This window comes from Myotis nattereri (genome assembly GCF_964212035.1).
Source record: "Myotis nattereri genome assembly, chromosome: 1".
Classification (NCBI taxonomy): domain Eukaryota; kingdom Metazoa; phylum Chordata; class Mammalia; order Chiroptera; family Vespertilionidae; genus Myotis; species Myotis nattereri.
The window spans coordinates 1,523,771-1,539,339 of NC_138075.1; the positions used below are offsets into that span (position 1 = coordinate 1,523,771).

General features: G+C 68.5%; 1 protein-coding gene across 1 annotated transcript; it reads left to right on the forward strand.

The window, feature by feature from the left end:
• The first annotated feature begins 5,319 nt into the window (after positions 1–5,319).
• On the forward strand, positions 5,320–11,455 carry NUDT14 (nudix hydrolase 14). Its single transcript, XM_081097645.1, has 5 exons — positions 5,320–5,479; positions 7,604–7,647; positions 8,139–8,203; positions 8,539–8,776; positions 11,143–11,455. Exons 1-5 carry the CDS (start codon positions 5,399–5,401, stop codon positions 11,381–11,383), a joined length of 669 nt encoding a protein of 222 aa, XP_080953771.1. The 5' UTR covers positions 5,320–5,398; the 3' UTR covers positions 11,384–11,455.
• Positions 11,456–15,569: the final 4,114 nt, after the last annotated feature.

The window sequence follows — 15,569 nt, forward strand, 5'->3', positions numbered from 1 at the left end:
CGGCCTGCGGACCGAAGGGTCCCGGATTGGGTTCCAGTCAAGGGCCCGGGCACAGGCCCCAGCAGGGGCCGTGCAGGAGGCAGCCCATCAGTGATTCTCGCTCATCATTGATGTTCTCTCTCTCTCCCCCACTCCCTTCCTCTCTGAAATAAAAAATATATTTTAAAACAAAACAACATGTTTCTAGAAAGAAAGAAAGAAAGAAAGAAAGAAAGAAAGAAAGAAAGAAAGAAAGAAAGAAAAAGAAAGAAAGAAGAATCCTACACCCAGCCCAGCAGCCTTCATGTGTGAGGGTGGAGCAAAGACCTGCCCAGCCAGGCCAGGTGTTACAGGGTACCTCCCAGGCACATGGCCTCCAGCGTGCGACGTCTGACGCAGGGGCCAGGGGAGGGGAGGCGGCTGCAGGGCAGCTCTGCCTCTGGGGGCCAGCATCCCGATTAGACCGTGTGGCACAGCGATGGCACCTCCGGAGCAGCCGAGAGGCGGCTTCCCTGGGCGTGTCTGCTGTGACCGGCTCCTGACCGGTGGTTAGAAGCAGAAACGCAGAACGCTGCCAGGTGCCCGGACGGGGGGGGGGGGGGGGGGGGGGCTTGGATGTCCCTCCCCACGACGGCCACAGAACGGCCCCTGGGAACCCCGAGGGAGGCTGAGGCCGGCCCTCGGCCCTGGGATCTCTCAGCCCCCCTTCTCCTGGAGCTCAGCTGAGCAGTTTGTCAAAACTAAAGGGGATGTCGCTGGGGTACCCCGAGTATGAAAAAGAACAGAGGGTCCAGGAGATGGTTCTCGGCGCCTGGAGGGAGCGCCCTCGGGGGGAGCAGCCCTGTCCCCCCCCCCCGCTCCCTGCATCCCCCCAGGGCCCCAGAAATGTGCTGCATCATGACCTGGCTCCCGAGCATCTGCTTTACTGATCTCACAGAATATCTGTGTGTGTGTGTGTGTGTGTGTGTGACTGATGTCAGGGAGGGAGGGAGAGGGGGAGAGACACATCAATCATGAGAGAGAATCATGGATCGGCTGCCTCCTCACGCCTCCCTGGGGATGGAGCCCACAGCCCAGGCCTGTGCCCTGTCCGGGAACCGAACCCTGACCTCCTGGCTCACAGGTCGAGGCTCAGCCCGAGCCCCGCGGCCGGGCCGTTATGCTTTACGCCCCAGGCTCCTCCGCACGGAAAACACGTCTCACATTTAAGCGGCTGAGAACCTGGGGCTCCTCCACCCTGGCAGCGGCTCGGCGGGACCCGAGGGGCGTCGGACAGCATCGCCACAGCAGCAGAACAGCACACATGTACACGCGTGCACACACCCACCTGGGCACACACATGCACACGTCCTCGCCCCTCCCAGGGTGTGCACCCAGGACCTCAGCCACGCCGGCGGGCGCTTTCTGTGAGCACGCACACTTTGCAGCAGGTTAAGTGCGTTCTGGCCTGGCTGGTGTGGCTCAGTGGGTGAGCGTCGGCCTATGAACCAGGTCACGGTTCCATTCCTGGCTGGGGCACACGCCTGGGTTTCGGGCTCCATCCTGTGTGGGGCGGGCAGGAGGCAGCCGATCCATAATTCTCTCGAAGCGCGTTCTACTCACACTTCCTTTTGCGTGGTTTTAACCATCACTTTTTTCTCCTTTCCTTCTGTGGTGGATGATTTTATGTCAGCCAGGATGGGCGAGGCCCAGGTGCCCTGATATCTGGGGGGGGGGCACAATTCTGGGGGTGCCTGAGGACATTCTGGATGAGGCTAGCCTGTTCTCTGCCTGATGTCCCAGCTCCCCGAGGGCAGACATGGGGCCACTCGGCCGCCACGGCCACGTGAGTCGGAGCAGGAACTGGCACAGGGCGCTGGGGCCGGAGAGGAAGCCTGAGAGCTGCCCCCTGGCCCCTGCTGGTCTGGGGTCCTCAGCGAGACCGGAGCGTGGAGCAGGGTCAGTGGACACGCCGTCCGTGCGGCCAGGCAGAGGCACTGACGGGCCCCGATGCTGGGCGCAGCGGCCGCAGTGGCCTCCGTTTCCCCGCCTGTCACGTCAGAAACTCCCTGACCTGCAGCCTCACCTGTGGACCGCCTGTCGCCCCGTCGGGGGAATGGCCGAGCGCTGGAGGCGGCCAATGGCCACCTGCCCAGGCTGCTGCCACCCTCCCCTCCCACCGCGTCCTCACCCCTTACACAGAAAAGGGCGGTGGCAGCCAGCGGGAGCCTCCTGGGTGCCCTGCCAGCACCTGCCCCCTCCTGTGGGGTGTCCTCCCAGCGCCCCTGTGTCCCTGACCCGCCCGAGGCCCCCACTCGCCTGGACCCTCTGACATGAATCTGTCAGCTGCTCCTGGGTTTACACCCTGATCCCCGGAACCTTCGGCGTCGACGTGACCAAGTACAGGCCCTGCGGGGGGGGGGTGCTGGGGGGCAGCCCTGTGGCCTCCTCGTCAGGCCTCCGCCTGGCGGCCTCCACAGCCCCCACGGTGCCAGGTCAGGGGTGGCTTTTCGAGGCCCCGTGGCCCCTCGGCCCCTGGCCCCAGTTCCAACCCGCCCGGATGCACTGGACACTCAAGAAAAACGGTGAGACTCACGTCTCGCTGGAGGAACTCACCCACCCCCACCCCGAGGTCCGCAGCAGCCCGGCCTGGCCCGGCGCTGGCGGGTGGGGACGCCGTGGGCGGCCACAGGCAGCATGGAGGCTCCTGAACAGCCTCACGGGGCCACTGTCATTTTTTAAAAAATTGAACTGACGTCCACAGAACACGAACCCTTTACCGTGTACAGTGGCATTTAGCACACGCCTAACGGTGTGTAACCACCACGACGTAGTTCCAGAACATTCTTTCACCCGAAAGGAAGCCCTGCCCTCACCGAGCAGCCCCTGCCCTCCTCCCACCCCGCCCCTGGCACCTCTGACCGGCGCGGTCTGCCCATCCTGCAATTCACATGCGTGCCCGCCGCTTCCCGGCAGCCACGGCGTTCACCCATGTTGTGGCGAGTGCGGTGTCACTCCTCGCAGGTGCCGCACGTCCCGTGTGTGACCGGCCAGTGTGCCATCACCTGCCGACGGACACGCGGTTTCGGCTGCTGTGAAAGGGCTGCGGGTGCAGCCTCGGTTCTGAGTCTGTCTCCCAGTCGGTGGGGTTCCGTGGGGCATCTGAGGGCCTGCTTCCCGCGGGGGGTGGGGGGGCACCTTGCTGGCAGGTCGCAGGCACGTAAATCCCGCAACCCACACTGCCAGCCCTCGGCTTGTGTTACTATGACAACGCTACTTCCCCGCACGTGACGAAAGCGAGGCTCCCTGGAGCGGCTTCCTGGGGCCCGGCCACCGTGGCTCCGTGGGTGAGCGCCGACCTGTGAACCAGGAGGTCACGGTTCCATTCCTGGTCGGGGCACATGCCTGGGTTACGGGCTCCATCCCCAGTGGGGGGCGTGCAGGAGGCAGCCGATCCATGATTCTCTCTCATTGATGTTTCTCTCTCTCCCTTCCTCTCTGAAACCAATAAAATATCAGTATGTATAAAAGCCCAAGCGACCAACCAACTGTTCGACCGCTCGCCTGGTAGCCATGACGTGCAATGACCACCAGGGGGCAGACGCTCAACCAGCAGAGGAGGGAGCGCAATTCCTCGTGGAATCGGCTGTGGGTTAGGTTGCTGCTGGGGCACGGTCGCCCCGATCTGCTTCACCCGCACTCCAGACCCAGGGAGGAGGGAGCCGGTGGGTGTCCAGGTCCCGGAGGCTGGGCCTGCAGGAGGGGTCTCGCAATCTGGTACCCTCGGGGGATGTCCAAGAGCCGGTTTTGGCCCAATCCTCCCAGGCCAGGCCGAGGGACCCCACGGGTGCATGAATCCATGTACCAGGCCTCAGTGTATACAGACACACCTACATATATCTACACACACAAGCGAGGTGCCCTGGGGCGGCCCAGCAGGCAGGAGCACCCGGCCCTGTGCAGGAGGAAGAGGCGAGCGGGCTCTCTCTCCAGACCCCAGGACACCAGGGCGAGGCTGGGAGCAGGGAGTCCGACAACCCCCAGCACCACGCCTCCCAGTGCCCGGCCTTGTGAAGTCCCCTCCCCCGGACCCTGGGTGGCCAGGGCTTTCTGCGACTCACAGGACACAGGGGGACAGGACACTGCTTGCCTTCCCAGGCCGGGCTACGGGCTGGCCCAAGGCCGTGTGCTGAGACCGCCATGCTGTGGGGCAGCCCACGCCAGCCACACGGGAGAGGCCACACAGCGACACGCCCAGCCAGCCGGCTGCCAGCCACGAAGCGGAGGCCCCGACCCGGGCGAAGAGGCCAAGCTGCCGTGCATCCCACGGAGCCTGCGGAATACTCCAGCCCCAGCTGCCCTGACCCCCCCTCCCCGCTGCAGAGGAAGGCGAGAGCTGCGGCCGGGCCAGGGCCCCACTCCGGACCGGAGAGGGCCGTCAATGGCGCTCCGAGCCGCGGGATTCTGGGCGGCAATAGTAACATGGGGACAGCTTTCAAGGCCCCATGGCCAGCCCCACCTGGGCGTCCCTCCTGGGGCCATAGGTCCCCACCGCACCCCTGGCAGCAGCGCCTGGGGGGGCGAGGCCACACTTGGAGGGGGTCCTTGGGATGCACGTGCGGAAGGGGGGGCCCTGCAGCCCAGAGGGCTTCTGGGGGCGGGGATGGCCGCTGGGAGGAGGGACAAGCCCAGGGCCGGCGCCGCTGCAGCACCTGCCACCAGGGCGGGTGGCCCGCGGCCCAGGCCAGGGACCCGGAGGGGAGGCCGAGCTCTCCCTTCCCTCCTCCCCGAGCCTGCGCTTTTCAATGTTTCTTATTGGTTCGGAGAGGAAGGGAGGGAGAGAGACTTCGACCGTGAGAATCATGGGGGGCCGGCTGCCTCCAGCACGCCCCCCACTGGGGGGTCTGGTGGGCACCCCAGGCGCGTGCCCGACCCGCAATCCAACGTGACCTCCGGCTCCAACCCCGGAGCCACGCCGGCCGGGCACGGCCTTCTCGCCTCCCGGCCACGAGGTTCCCAGGAGGTGTCCACGCGCCGCCCCGCGGCGACCCCCGCGCTCTCCCTCCCGCAGGTCCGCCACTGCCCCCTTCAGGGCCCGTCGGTGCCTCCCGGGGCTGCCCCCTCCACCACCCCCGGCCCCCGGACGACCCATCACGGGACGGCGGCCGGCCCTCGGGGGAGGCACCGCTCGGCTCCTCCCGGCAGAACCGCGCGCGGCGCCGCTCTCCCCGCCCCGTCCCGGGCCCCGAGCGTCCGCGATCGCTCCTCGGGCGCGTCCTCTCCGGCCCGCCCCGCCCGCACCCTCCGCGCGCCACTCGCCGAGCGCACCCCGCCCCGCGCCAACTGCGCATGCCCAGAGCGGCGTCACGCGCCCGCCGGTCCGCCCGCTCCTGCCCCGCGCGCACCCGCTGCGGCCGCCGCGCCCCGGCTCCCCGCGGCCATGGAGCGTATCGAGGGGGCGGCCGTGGCCCGGTGCGCAGCCTCGCCCTACCTGCAGCCGTTCACGCTGCACTACCGCCAGGTGAGCCGCCCGCCGCCGCTCCCGCCCGTCCCTTCCGCGGCGCGGAGCCCCGCCCACTCCCCGCGCGAGCCCCGCCCACTCCCCGCGCGAGCCCCGCCCACCGCGCGGAGCCCCGCCCCCCGGCCTCGCGGTTGGCTCCGGCTCCCGGGCCGCGTGCGTGCCGGGCCAGGGCGGGCCCCGCAGGGCACCTCCGGCCCCCTTTGCGGCGGGACTGCGGGCTCCTCCGAGATCACCGAGCGCTTCCCGGAGACGGTGGTTCCCCGGGAGGAGGAGCCGGGAGGAGGGAGCGGAGGCGGGGCGGGTGGCGAGCCTCGTGGGCTTCCTCCCGCGCACGCCCCCGAGTCTCACCCGCGGGGCCCACGCCGCCTCCTGGGCAGGTGGAAACAGGTCACCAGGAAACCTGTCGGGAGCGCGGGCCGCCGCCCCCTCTCCTTGTCCAGCGGGTGGCCGCCTCCGGCCGTCTCTCAGGACCTGCTCTGTCCGCTCGGGCCCCCACCCTTTCCTTGCAGCTCCACCTGCCCCGGGGGGCTGCCCGCTGCAGGCCCTTCACATGGAGACGGCCCTGCCCCCCGCCCTCTCAGCACAGTGACCCCGGAACCCCCCACCAAACCCCCTGGAGCCCAGCCTGAGAGAGGCCCCTGCACCCCACTTTCCCTGGGGCCCCAGGATACACCCTCGTTGGCAGCCCTAGCCTGGGGCAGGCGGGCAAGGCAGTCGAGGGGCAGTGTGGGAACGTGGAGGTCGCTGCCCCCTCTGACGTCTGCTGGGCAGGGGCCTGATGGCTGCTCAGCCCCTGGGCTGGGGCTCTGCGTGTCGGGCACATGCCTGCTGGGCCGTGGCTGCAGCCCCTCCCACCTCCCGTGAAGGGGGACAGCTCGGTGGGCACCTGCTGCGACATCCCCCTGGTGGGTGCTGGCGACCAGACTGACCTGAGGCACCGCTGAGCTGGGCACAGGCTGGGGGCCAGGGCCATCGGGCGGGCAGCGCATGACACCCAGAGCTCCTGTAGCCTTTGGTGGTTAGCTACCCTGGCCAGGGAGTGCTGTGGACAGACAGACGGACCAGAGACGGGGCACCCCTGGGGTCCGACGGGGAGAGGATTGTGTCTGGGCCTCAGAAGAGGAGCCAGGTTGGGGCAGCCTCAGACCCTCCCCTGCACCCCCCCCCCCCCGGCTGGACCTGAAGGTCTGGCAGACGTTTTGATCCTGAGCCGAGGGTCTCAGACTTGCACGGGACACGCACGGCGGGAGCAGTGGGCACAGCAGGCACAGGCACAGGGCAGGCCCTCCCTGGAGCCGGCGTGGGTGGCTGGCTGGCTCCAAGTGGCGGGTGGCAGGCAGGCCCGGGCTTGCTCCTGGGGGCAGTGCCCGAGGACGGCCTCCCGGGCAGCCGGCCGCACACAGGGCCCCGGGCCTCCCTGCCCTTTGGGAACCGAGGCTGCCACCACCCTCCCAGGGCACCTCTGCCTCCCGCCAGCACAGACCCAGGCCCGACACTGCTGGGACCACCTGTGGCCCTGCCTGTGAGCCCCCCTCTGCCTGTGAGGACCCCCTGCCTGTGAGGCCCCCTCTGCCTGTGAGGACCCCCTGCCTGTGAGGCCCCCGTGCTTGGAATGCCCTTTCCTCATCTCGGTGTGGCGTCACCTCCTCCAGGAATTTCTCAGGAAACTGTCCCTTGGCGCCCTGCCCCAGGACGGGCACTCACTGTGTTTCTCGTGTCAGGACCATGTCCATGTCGTGGCTGGACAGACCCCGGGGTGGGGCCAGCAGTTCACTGGGGCCTCTGGGCTGACCCAGTGACTGGGGGGCTGGTGATGGGCAGTCACAGGGCAGGGCCCCGAGTGCCCAGGTCCAGCCTCATCCACAGGGATGCCATGGGGAGGTGCTGGGCCAGGTGAATGTCCATTTCACCTGCTGGTGTCCAGCTGGCAGGATTCTGGATGCCTTCTTCCCTCCGCCTGCTAGAACCCCATAGTGCCTGTTCTGCCTGCTCCCAGCAGGCTCAGCCCAGACCCTGCCCACACTGCCTCCTGCTTCAGGGTGCTTCCCAGGGTCCTGGCAGCCCTTGGGGCAGGGTGCCCAGGTTTGGGGGGGGGCACCCTCATCGCCACCCTGCCTCTTTCAGAATGGCACCCAGAAGTCGTGGGACTTCATGAAGACGCACGACAGGTGAGGGCCCAGCCCAGGCTCCTCTGACGCCCGGGGGCACCCTGCCTCTGCATCTGTGTGTCCCCCACGCACATCCCCACTCCCCCTGCTCTGCAGGTCACCCCAGGGGGACGGGGAGAAGCTGTCTGGGTGGCTGGCCCCTGACCCCTGGGGTGTGGGCTCCACAGTGACCTGGCCACAGGAGTGTGGTCAGCAGGCAGCCGGCCAGCACGGACCACATGTCCTGTCAGTCACCCGGCTCCCAACTTCCAAACATGCCTTCCCCACCCCACTGCCCCTCCTGCCAGAGCTCCTAGCCTGACTTTGACCCTAGCAGCTCTGGCCCTGCCTGGGCCTCGCTCTCCCCATCTGAGCAAGGGCCCCATTTTCCCAGGCTGCCGGGGAGAGGAGGGCGGCTGGGAATGCTGGGAACAGGGCCCCCAGGGCGGTGAGATGAGGAGTGCTTCTGTGCTGAGCTCGATCCCCCCCCCCCCCCCCCCCCCCGCCCGCAGTGTGACCATTCTCCTGTTCAACTCTTCCCGGAGGAGCCTGGTGCTGGTGAAGCAGTTTCGGCCGGGTGAGGGCGGCCCGTGAGGCCGGGGCGGCCCGTGAGGCCGGGTGAGGGCGGCCCGTGAGGCCGGGGCGGCCCGTGAGGCCGGGTGAGGGCGGCCCGTGAGGCCGGGGCGGCCCGTGAGGCCGGGTGAGGGCGGCCCGTGAGGCCGGGTGAGGGCGGCCCGTGAGGTGGGGTGAGGGCGGCCCGTGAGGTGGGGTGAGGCCCCGGGGCGGGGAGCGGGCCCCTGTGCTCCGAGGGTTAGAACGCAGATGTGGGGAGGGGTCCAGGGGAAACGGATACCTGGTGAGGCAGCCAGCCGCCCTGTGGCCGTGACCATGGTCTGCCCTCCCCCCCGCCAGCCGTGTACATGAGCGAGGTGGAGCGCCGCTTCCCAGGGTCCCTGGCGGCTGTGGACGCCGACAGGCCGCGGGTGCTGCCGGAGGCACTGCCGGGCTCGGCGGGCGTGATGTACGAGCTGTGCGCCGGCATCGTGGACCAGCCGGGGCTGTCGCTGGAGGAGGTGGCCTGCAAGGAGGCCTGGGAGGAGTGTGGCTACCGCCTGGCCCCGGCCGACCTGCGCCGCGTCGCCACCTACAAGTGAGTGGGCCGGCCGGACCCGCAGGGCCAGCGAGGGGTGCCGGCTGCAGCCCTGCCCCGGGGAGGGCGCCGGCCGCCTTGGGCAGTGAGCGCCCCGTCCTCGGGGGTATGCAAGCGGGGCAGCGCCTCCTCCTTGTTTTCACCGTGGGGCTGGGGAAGGTTGGAGGGAACCCACCCAGGTCGTGATCCAGGCCGGAACCTGGGGTCTGGGAGCTGGTTCTGGGGCAGGCTGGGCCCATGCGCCTGCCCTGCGGCCCCCAGCCCTGTGGGGCGGGCTGTGGCAGCTGCTGCGGACAGATGCCTCCACTTCCTGTGGGATTAAGAATGGGGCCCTGGGGGTGGGGGTGAGTCACAGATCTGCTCTGACAGGGGCTCAGGGATGAGGGAAAGGCTGTGTCCTGGGCAGGGGGACGAGGTGTGGCCTGGACGCTGGACTTCAGGGCCAGCCCCGCCAACGTCCAGATGCCCCCCCATCGCCCACATCCCATGAGGCCCACCGCTGGGGCCATCTTTGCAGGAAAGGATGTTGGGGGGATGCCCACCCCTGCCCGGGGCCCACTGCGACGGTCCGGACCTCAGGGGAGTCTAGGGCAGGAGCGCCTCAGTGCCCTGCACCCACTGAGCTGGGCGCCTTCTCCGGAGGCAGGGGCTGCACCCCTAGGGCCCTGTCTCCCAGCCCAGCCCGGGGCACACAGTGGTGGGCTGGGCCCCCCGACCCAGCTTCAGCGGCCCCCAGGCCTCCTTGGGGTAGGAGGTGAGCCACAGGGTCCTTCCTTGTTCAATGGGTTGAGGCTTTCCACGCCGAGGGCTGGACATCTGGGTGTGAGGGGCCTCTGACCATGCTCTGCAGTGTCCTCCGTGGGGCCCGCCCGCAGCTACGTGTCCCCTGAGCCTGCTGGGGACCGGGAGACGCCAAGGGCCTGCCCTGGGGTAGGGGCTGGTTTGGGAGGTGGGCAAGGAGGAAGGCAGGTGGGGGTCCTGGCAGAAGGGCTTCACATGCGGGGCCTCTGGGCTATGCCCGATCCCCAGGGTGCTGGGGAGCCATGGAAGGTTGTGGACAGTGAGCAGCCTGCTCAGACTTGCATTTTGGAGCCGAGGGGGGCTGTGGGGAGCAGGATTGCGGTGGGGCTGGAGTGCAGGTCAGGCCGTTGTCCCTGTGGGCCTCGCGGGGCAGAACAGACAGCAGGGCCCGGTGTGGAGCTGGGCCACTTGCCTGCAGTCCCAGGTGACAAGTCCCAGGCCTTCGCCTGAGGTCAGGGGCTGCGGAATGAGTGAGGGAGGGCGGAGGCGGTGCCCGGCCTGGCTGGGCATGTTCAGAGGCCACGCCCGTCTCTTCAGCGCCGGAGGAAGCAGACTGGAAACCCCACAGACGGGCTTCCATCAAAGGCAGCCCGTGCCGCCGGCGGAAACAGGCCGTCAGGAAGGGTCTGAGGGAGATAAGGGGATGGAGGGCAGAGGAAGCAGCTGGGCGAGGTCAGTGAGGGGCCCTCCTGGAGGTGGGGCGTGAAGGCCGCAGTCCCGCTCCCTCCCCGTGTGCCGGGCGTCTCCCAGGGCAGCCGCCGCCGACCTGGGTCCCCCTGACTCCCCAGGCATCCCCCCTTGGTTCCCTTCTCCCCCTGCTTGCCATTATGGGCTTGCGATCCAGACTGGCCCGTGCACCGCCCTGTCCTCGCAGCCAGCAGTCCCTACGCTGCCCACTCCTGCTCCCCACCAGCCGGTCAGGCCACTGCCCTCGGCGCTGGTCTCCCTCCGGGGGACCGTACCCCCTTCTGACCGCCACCCATTGCGAATGGAGCCCTCATGCTCTCAGGTCGAGGGCCCTTGGGCATGGGATTGGGCTGCCTCTGCACCTGCTGCCCCCAGCGTGGTGTCCTGCAGGTGACGGTGGGAAGCCCCCCAGCCCACGCCCCGCGGGCAGCTGGTGTGGCCCTGCTGGCAGCCAACCGGCATCCCTGGGGGGAGGCGTCAGCAGCCTGGGCGGGGCGCTGGGGGTTACGTCCACCGGGAAGGAGGCCCTGGCTGAGGGCCCGGTGTGAACAGGCAGGGAGGGCGGTGCCCCCGACAGTGAGTAGCTGCAGCCCCCTCATCTCACGTCTGCGCCCCTCAGAGCCTCGGCTGCTGTGGTCGGGTGGCCAGTCTCCTGTCTACCCCGGGGCTCAGACCCCCTTCCCAGCTCACGGCTGCGGCGTGTGACCCGGACCCTGTTGGCCTGGACCAGGGCCAGCTCCTCGGGTGGCGCAGGTCCTGGCCGCGTGGCCCTCACAGCTCGGTGGCTTGCTGTCTTCCTTCCACCAGGGCCGGGCGGGTGCGGAGCGGAGAGGGCCGGGGCTGCTCTGTGGCTCAGCCTGCTCTGTCTCGACCCACAGGGCTGGCGTGGGACTGACCGGCTCCAGCCAGACCATGTTCTATGCGGAGGTGACAGACGCCCAGAGGGGTGGCCCGGGTGGGGGCCTGGCCGAGGAAGGTGAGCTCATTGAGGTCGTGCACCTGCCCCTGGGGGGCGCCCAGGCCTTCTCGGACAACCCGGACGTCCCCAAGACCCTCGGCGTCATCTTTGGGATCTCCTGGTTCCTGCATTGTGTGGGCCCCGGCCTGGGTCTCCTGTGACCCCCGAGGGGGTCTGGAGCCAGGCCGGTCCTGGCCCCCACCTGCAGCCCAATAAAGGCTCCTGTGGCTCCAGCTGTGTCCACTGGCTCCGAGCTGTGACCGGGGGAGGCCCGGAGACGGGGGGCTCTCCAGAAGCCTGGGCTGCGGCTATGCCAAAGGGCAGGCCAGGCCGGGTGGGAGGTGGGTACACACGCAGGGAGGGCAGCTCAGTGGGCCTGGGGATGGGCCCCCTGGGCACCAGGCCAGGGAGTGAGCTGGGACCTCCGGGGTGGTGGCTGAGCCGGCCTCAGTCAGGAGGGGGGCAGAACTGTGGGTTGTGCATTCCAGGGGGCACACACTCCCTATTCCTGGAGAAGTGAGGTCCCCCACCCCATGGCCTGGGCTGGCACCCCCAGAGCCCGTGTCCCCTGGGCCACAGGAGTATGGCGCCATCTCCCTCCACCTGCAGCCTATGTGTGTGGCCTCGAGCACTGGGGGTCACAGGTGGGCTCGCTGCCCACTTACCAGCACCCAGGAGCCCGCTGTGGGCATGTGTGCTGGTCACCATGGTCACAGGCATCAGCCGGGGATGGGGCCCCACCTGAGGGTGGTGACCTGGTCTGGCCCTTCCCTAGAGCCCCCACACCCTCTGGTCAGCCCCTGGGGTGTTGCCCTGGGGACAGGTCGGGACAGCCGGCGTCATGAGCCCCTGACCTGGGAAAGGCAAGGAATCCAGGGGTGCTGTCCCCACAGGAGGGCGGGTCTGGGGACCAGGGTGGCCAGGAGCGTTGCCATAGGCCCCAGTGTTTCCGGGCTGGGCCCTGGGCTGCAGCTGGGTGATGTGGGGGCGGGACATGCTGCCTTGGGCTCCTGCTGGGCCCACCTGCCCTTGTGTGCTTGCCCTGCCCCTCCCAGGCCGACTCCAGGCAGGCGGTGTGGGGGTGCATGTCACGGAGCCTAGCAGAGCAGCACAGCCCAGGCCTGCATTTGAGGCCCAATCGACCCACCCCAGCAGCACACCTATATGCAAATGCCGGCCACGACCCAGGTGGGGCCTCCTGGGAGCCCAGCCAGGTGAGTGCCAAGCTGCTAGGGAGGGGCCTGAGGGTGTGTGGTGTGTCCAAGGGGCCAGCAGGGCTGGGCAACTGTGGGGTCCAGGGCGCTGCAGCTCCAGTCTGTCCAGAGGAGACCCCAGTGGGCTGCCCTAGGCCTCGCTCATCTAAGAACTGTCCCAGGGCAGGAGCTGTGCCCTGCCCCGCCTGCCTGATGCCCACCCGACTGCTCACGGCTCTGGGCCGCCTGCCGCACTGTCTGGGAGGGGCGTCCGGCAGGGTCTGGGCTCTCAGGGCCCTGGGGCATGTGCTGAGCCCCCGACTGCAGGGTGGGGTAGAGGGCAGGGTCTCTGGACTGGAGTGCAGCCCCGCCCCTCGCTGCAGCCTGGGGCCGGTCAGCCGGCTCTCCACGGAGCCTAATGGAACTGGCATCGATTTCCCGGCACTGGGTGGGGGGGGGCTGTAACCGGAAACCCCCCTCCCTGGCGCTATATTTAGCACCGCAAAGCGGGCGGAAGCACAGCTCACTCCTGAACGCAGCAGGCTCTGTCCAAATCCTGGGCAGTCCGCACCCCGGCCGGGCCGGAAGCCCCCTGGCCAGGCTGAGTGGCCCCCAGACTATCCGTGCCGTGTCCAGCACAAGCGGAGCACTTGCCCAGGGCACACCCGGGAGAACCCCTGGGGCTGGGGCTGGAGCTCAGAGCGGGAGCCCCAGGCTAGGGGGCCAGTGGAACTAGGATCTGAGGGGTGCTGTGGCTCAGTGGACCCCAGGACAATCATGGTGGCCTTTCTGGAAGAGGCAAGGCAGCCTGGCCCGGCAAGGGTGGAGGCAGGCGCCCTCACCACCCCTAGATGTGCAGCCCTCTGGCCCAAGGCTGCAGCAATCCCTGCAGGGACCCCTCAGAGGAAGGGTTCTTGTCTCCTAGCAACCGCCAGTGTGGGGGTGTGTCCCCTTGCCCCGGGGAGAGGCCACCTTCCCTGACTTGAACCTCTTGAGCACCATTAGGTCTGGGCCGTGGCTCCTAGGAGGCAGGAGGGGCTTCTGGGCCCCTAGGATGGGACCCAGGGCAGGGAGGCAGGTGTCCAGGGTCTGCCGTCCCCAGCTGCCCTGGCCACAGGGACCTCGGTCAGGCTCCCAAAGGGTGTGGAGGGAGGCCCTGGGCCAGGCCACTGTCTACGTCGCTTTGCAGGGCGGGCAGGGGCTCCCGGACCCCGAGGGAGGCGGCGTCTCCTGACGGGTTGAGCTTGGATCCTGAGATGCAGGGTGCGGCCACCCCTGGTGCCTCTGGCTGAGACAGCAGCTTCCAGTTTTTAAAAATATATTTTTATTGATTTCAGAGAGGAAGGGAGAGAGCGCAATGATGAGAGAGAATCACTGATCGGCTGCCTCCTGCCAGCCCCACAACCCGGGCATGTGCCCTGACTGGGAATTGAATTGTGACCTCCTGGGTCACAGGTCAATGCTCAACCACTGAGCCATGCTGGCTGGGCTTTAAAAAAATTTTTTTTTCTTTTTTTTTTCTTTAGAGACAGGAGCTTCTGGATGGGGGTGCAGCCGAGGCCGCCTTCCCTCCCCCAGCTGGCCTGAGCAGCCCCAGGTGCGTGAGGGAGGCGCACGCTGGAATTCCCCGGTCCTCAGTCCCTCCAGCTCCAGGCCCCGCCTGGCCACTGGCCACCTTCCCCTCTCACTTGCCCTGTGACAGTGGCCACCTATGGCCCCCCTGCCGGACCTCACCCCTGCCACCCCTCCCCCGCAGCCAGGGATCCTTGTGAAAATGTAAGTCACAGCGTGGAGCCCAACCCAGCTCAGCTGCCTTCTGTGACTTCCCGTTGGTCTTAGCAGGAAGACCGCAGTCCGAGAGGCCCAGCTCAGCCTGGCGCCCACCCCCTCCCCAGCCTCCCCTGCGCCGCTCACCCCTCTGCCTCGGCCGTTGGCTCTCACAGGCCCTCACTGGCCCCAGGGCCACTGCACGGACCATCCCGGCTGCTCACCCGGCTGACCCCCTGTCGTCTTGGGCTCCTCCCTGGGTTGCCCGCCTTAAGTCTACCCCTGCCCGGAGACCCTGAGGGTGGGCAGGGACTGTCTGCCTTGTTCAGTGCGTGACAGTGTGGGCAGAGGTGCCCAGGGCCTCGGTGGGTAGCGGGCCAGTGGCATGAGCAGGATGGAGCCTCGGAACCCTGGAAGTGGGGTCTCCTCTCCCCTCCAGGCCAGAGCGGAGTCAGACCTCCACAGGGAACCCCCACCCCTGCAGGGAGAAAGGGGTGCCCTGAACACGGTGTGGAGGCTCTTGTGAGGAGGGGTCTTTGTGTGTGGAGGTGCCTGGCTGTGTCCTGCCCCTTCCAGCCGGCAGAGGGGCTCAGGTTAGGGATGGCCACATGCACCTGAGGCCTGGGCTCTGGACAGGGCTGCTCAATGGGCAGCGAGACGGGTAGGGCGGCATTCATCCCCGAGGCACAGGGCCATTGGGTTAGTGCCTGTCCCCCGAGTTCCTCCTGCCAGCCCGGCCCTGAACCAGTTCCTGCAGAGCCCTCTTCCTCCAGGGCCTTCCAAGCCCCTCACTGTGCCAATGGCTAGCTCCCGGCAGCGGCCGCACCCCCGGCACCCAGCCCAGGGCCGGGGCAGATCTGCTGGAGGGTCCGTTACTGTGGGAGTCAGGCCGGAAGACCCCTGTGGAACATGTCGTGACCCCCGACAGCCACCCCCGGCAGCCGGACGATCGCCAGTCCTGGGGGGCCCTGCTGGGTGGAGGGGAGGCGGTGCCTGGAGACCAGGAGCTCTTGGTGATGGCTCCCTGGAGGTGTGGCAGCAGGTGGGGCGAGGGCTGGCGACCAGGACGGCAGGAGGAGCCTCTGGGGGGGGCCCTAGCCTGGTCCAAGCTCGGCCCGGCCCCGGCCCTCCCCAAATGTGTGGTGGCGACCCGTGTGCCGGCGCGAGCGGCACACGCAGCCTCCGGCTGGGAGCGCTGGTTGCCTGGCTGCCCCACCCGCGAGTCGGGGGGCGGGGAGGGCCCGGGCGTCGGCGGGGAGCAGCGCCCCCTGCGGCCGGCACGGAGCGGTGGGAGCGGCTCCGAGAGGGGACCCTCCCTGCGAAGGGGGAGCGCAGTCGGTGGGGCCCGGCTCCGGCCCCAGGCCGCGCCCGCCGCGCGTGGGGGCCT

Bases quoted from the DNA above. Each gene is read 5' to 3' on its own strand.
- NUDT14 (XM_081097645.1), top strand. From the start codon at position 5,399: ATGGAGCGTATCGAGGGGGCGGCCGTGGCCCGGTGCGCAGCCTCGCCC. The intron at 5,480-7,603 runs GTGAGCCGCCCG...TGCCTCTTTCAG, and splicing joins TCACGCTGCACTACCGCCAG to AATGGCACCCAGAAGTCGTG. The intron at 8,777-11,142 runs GTGAGTGGGCCG...CTCGACCCACAG, and splicing joins CGCCGCGTCGCCACCTACAA to GGCTGGCGTGGGACTGACCG.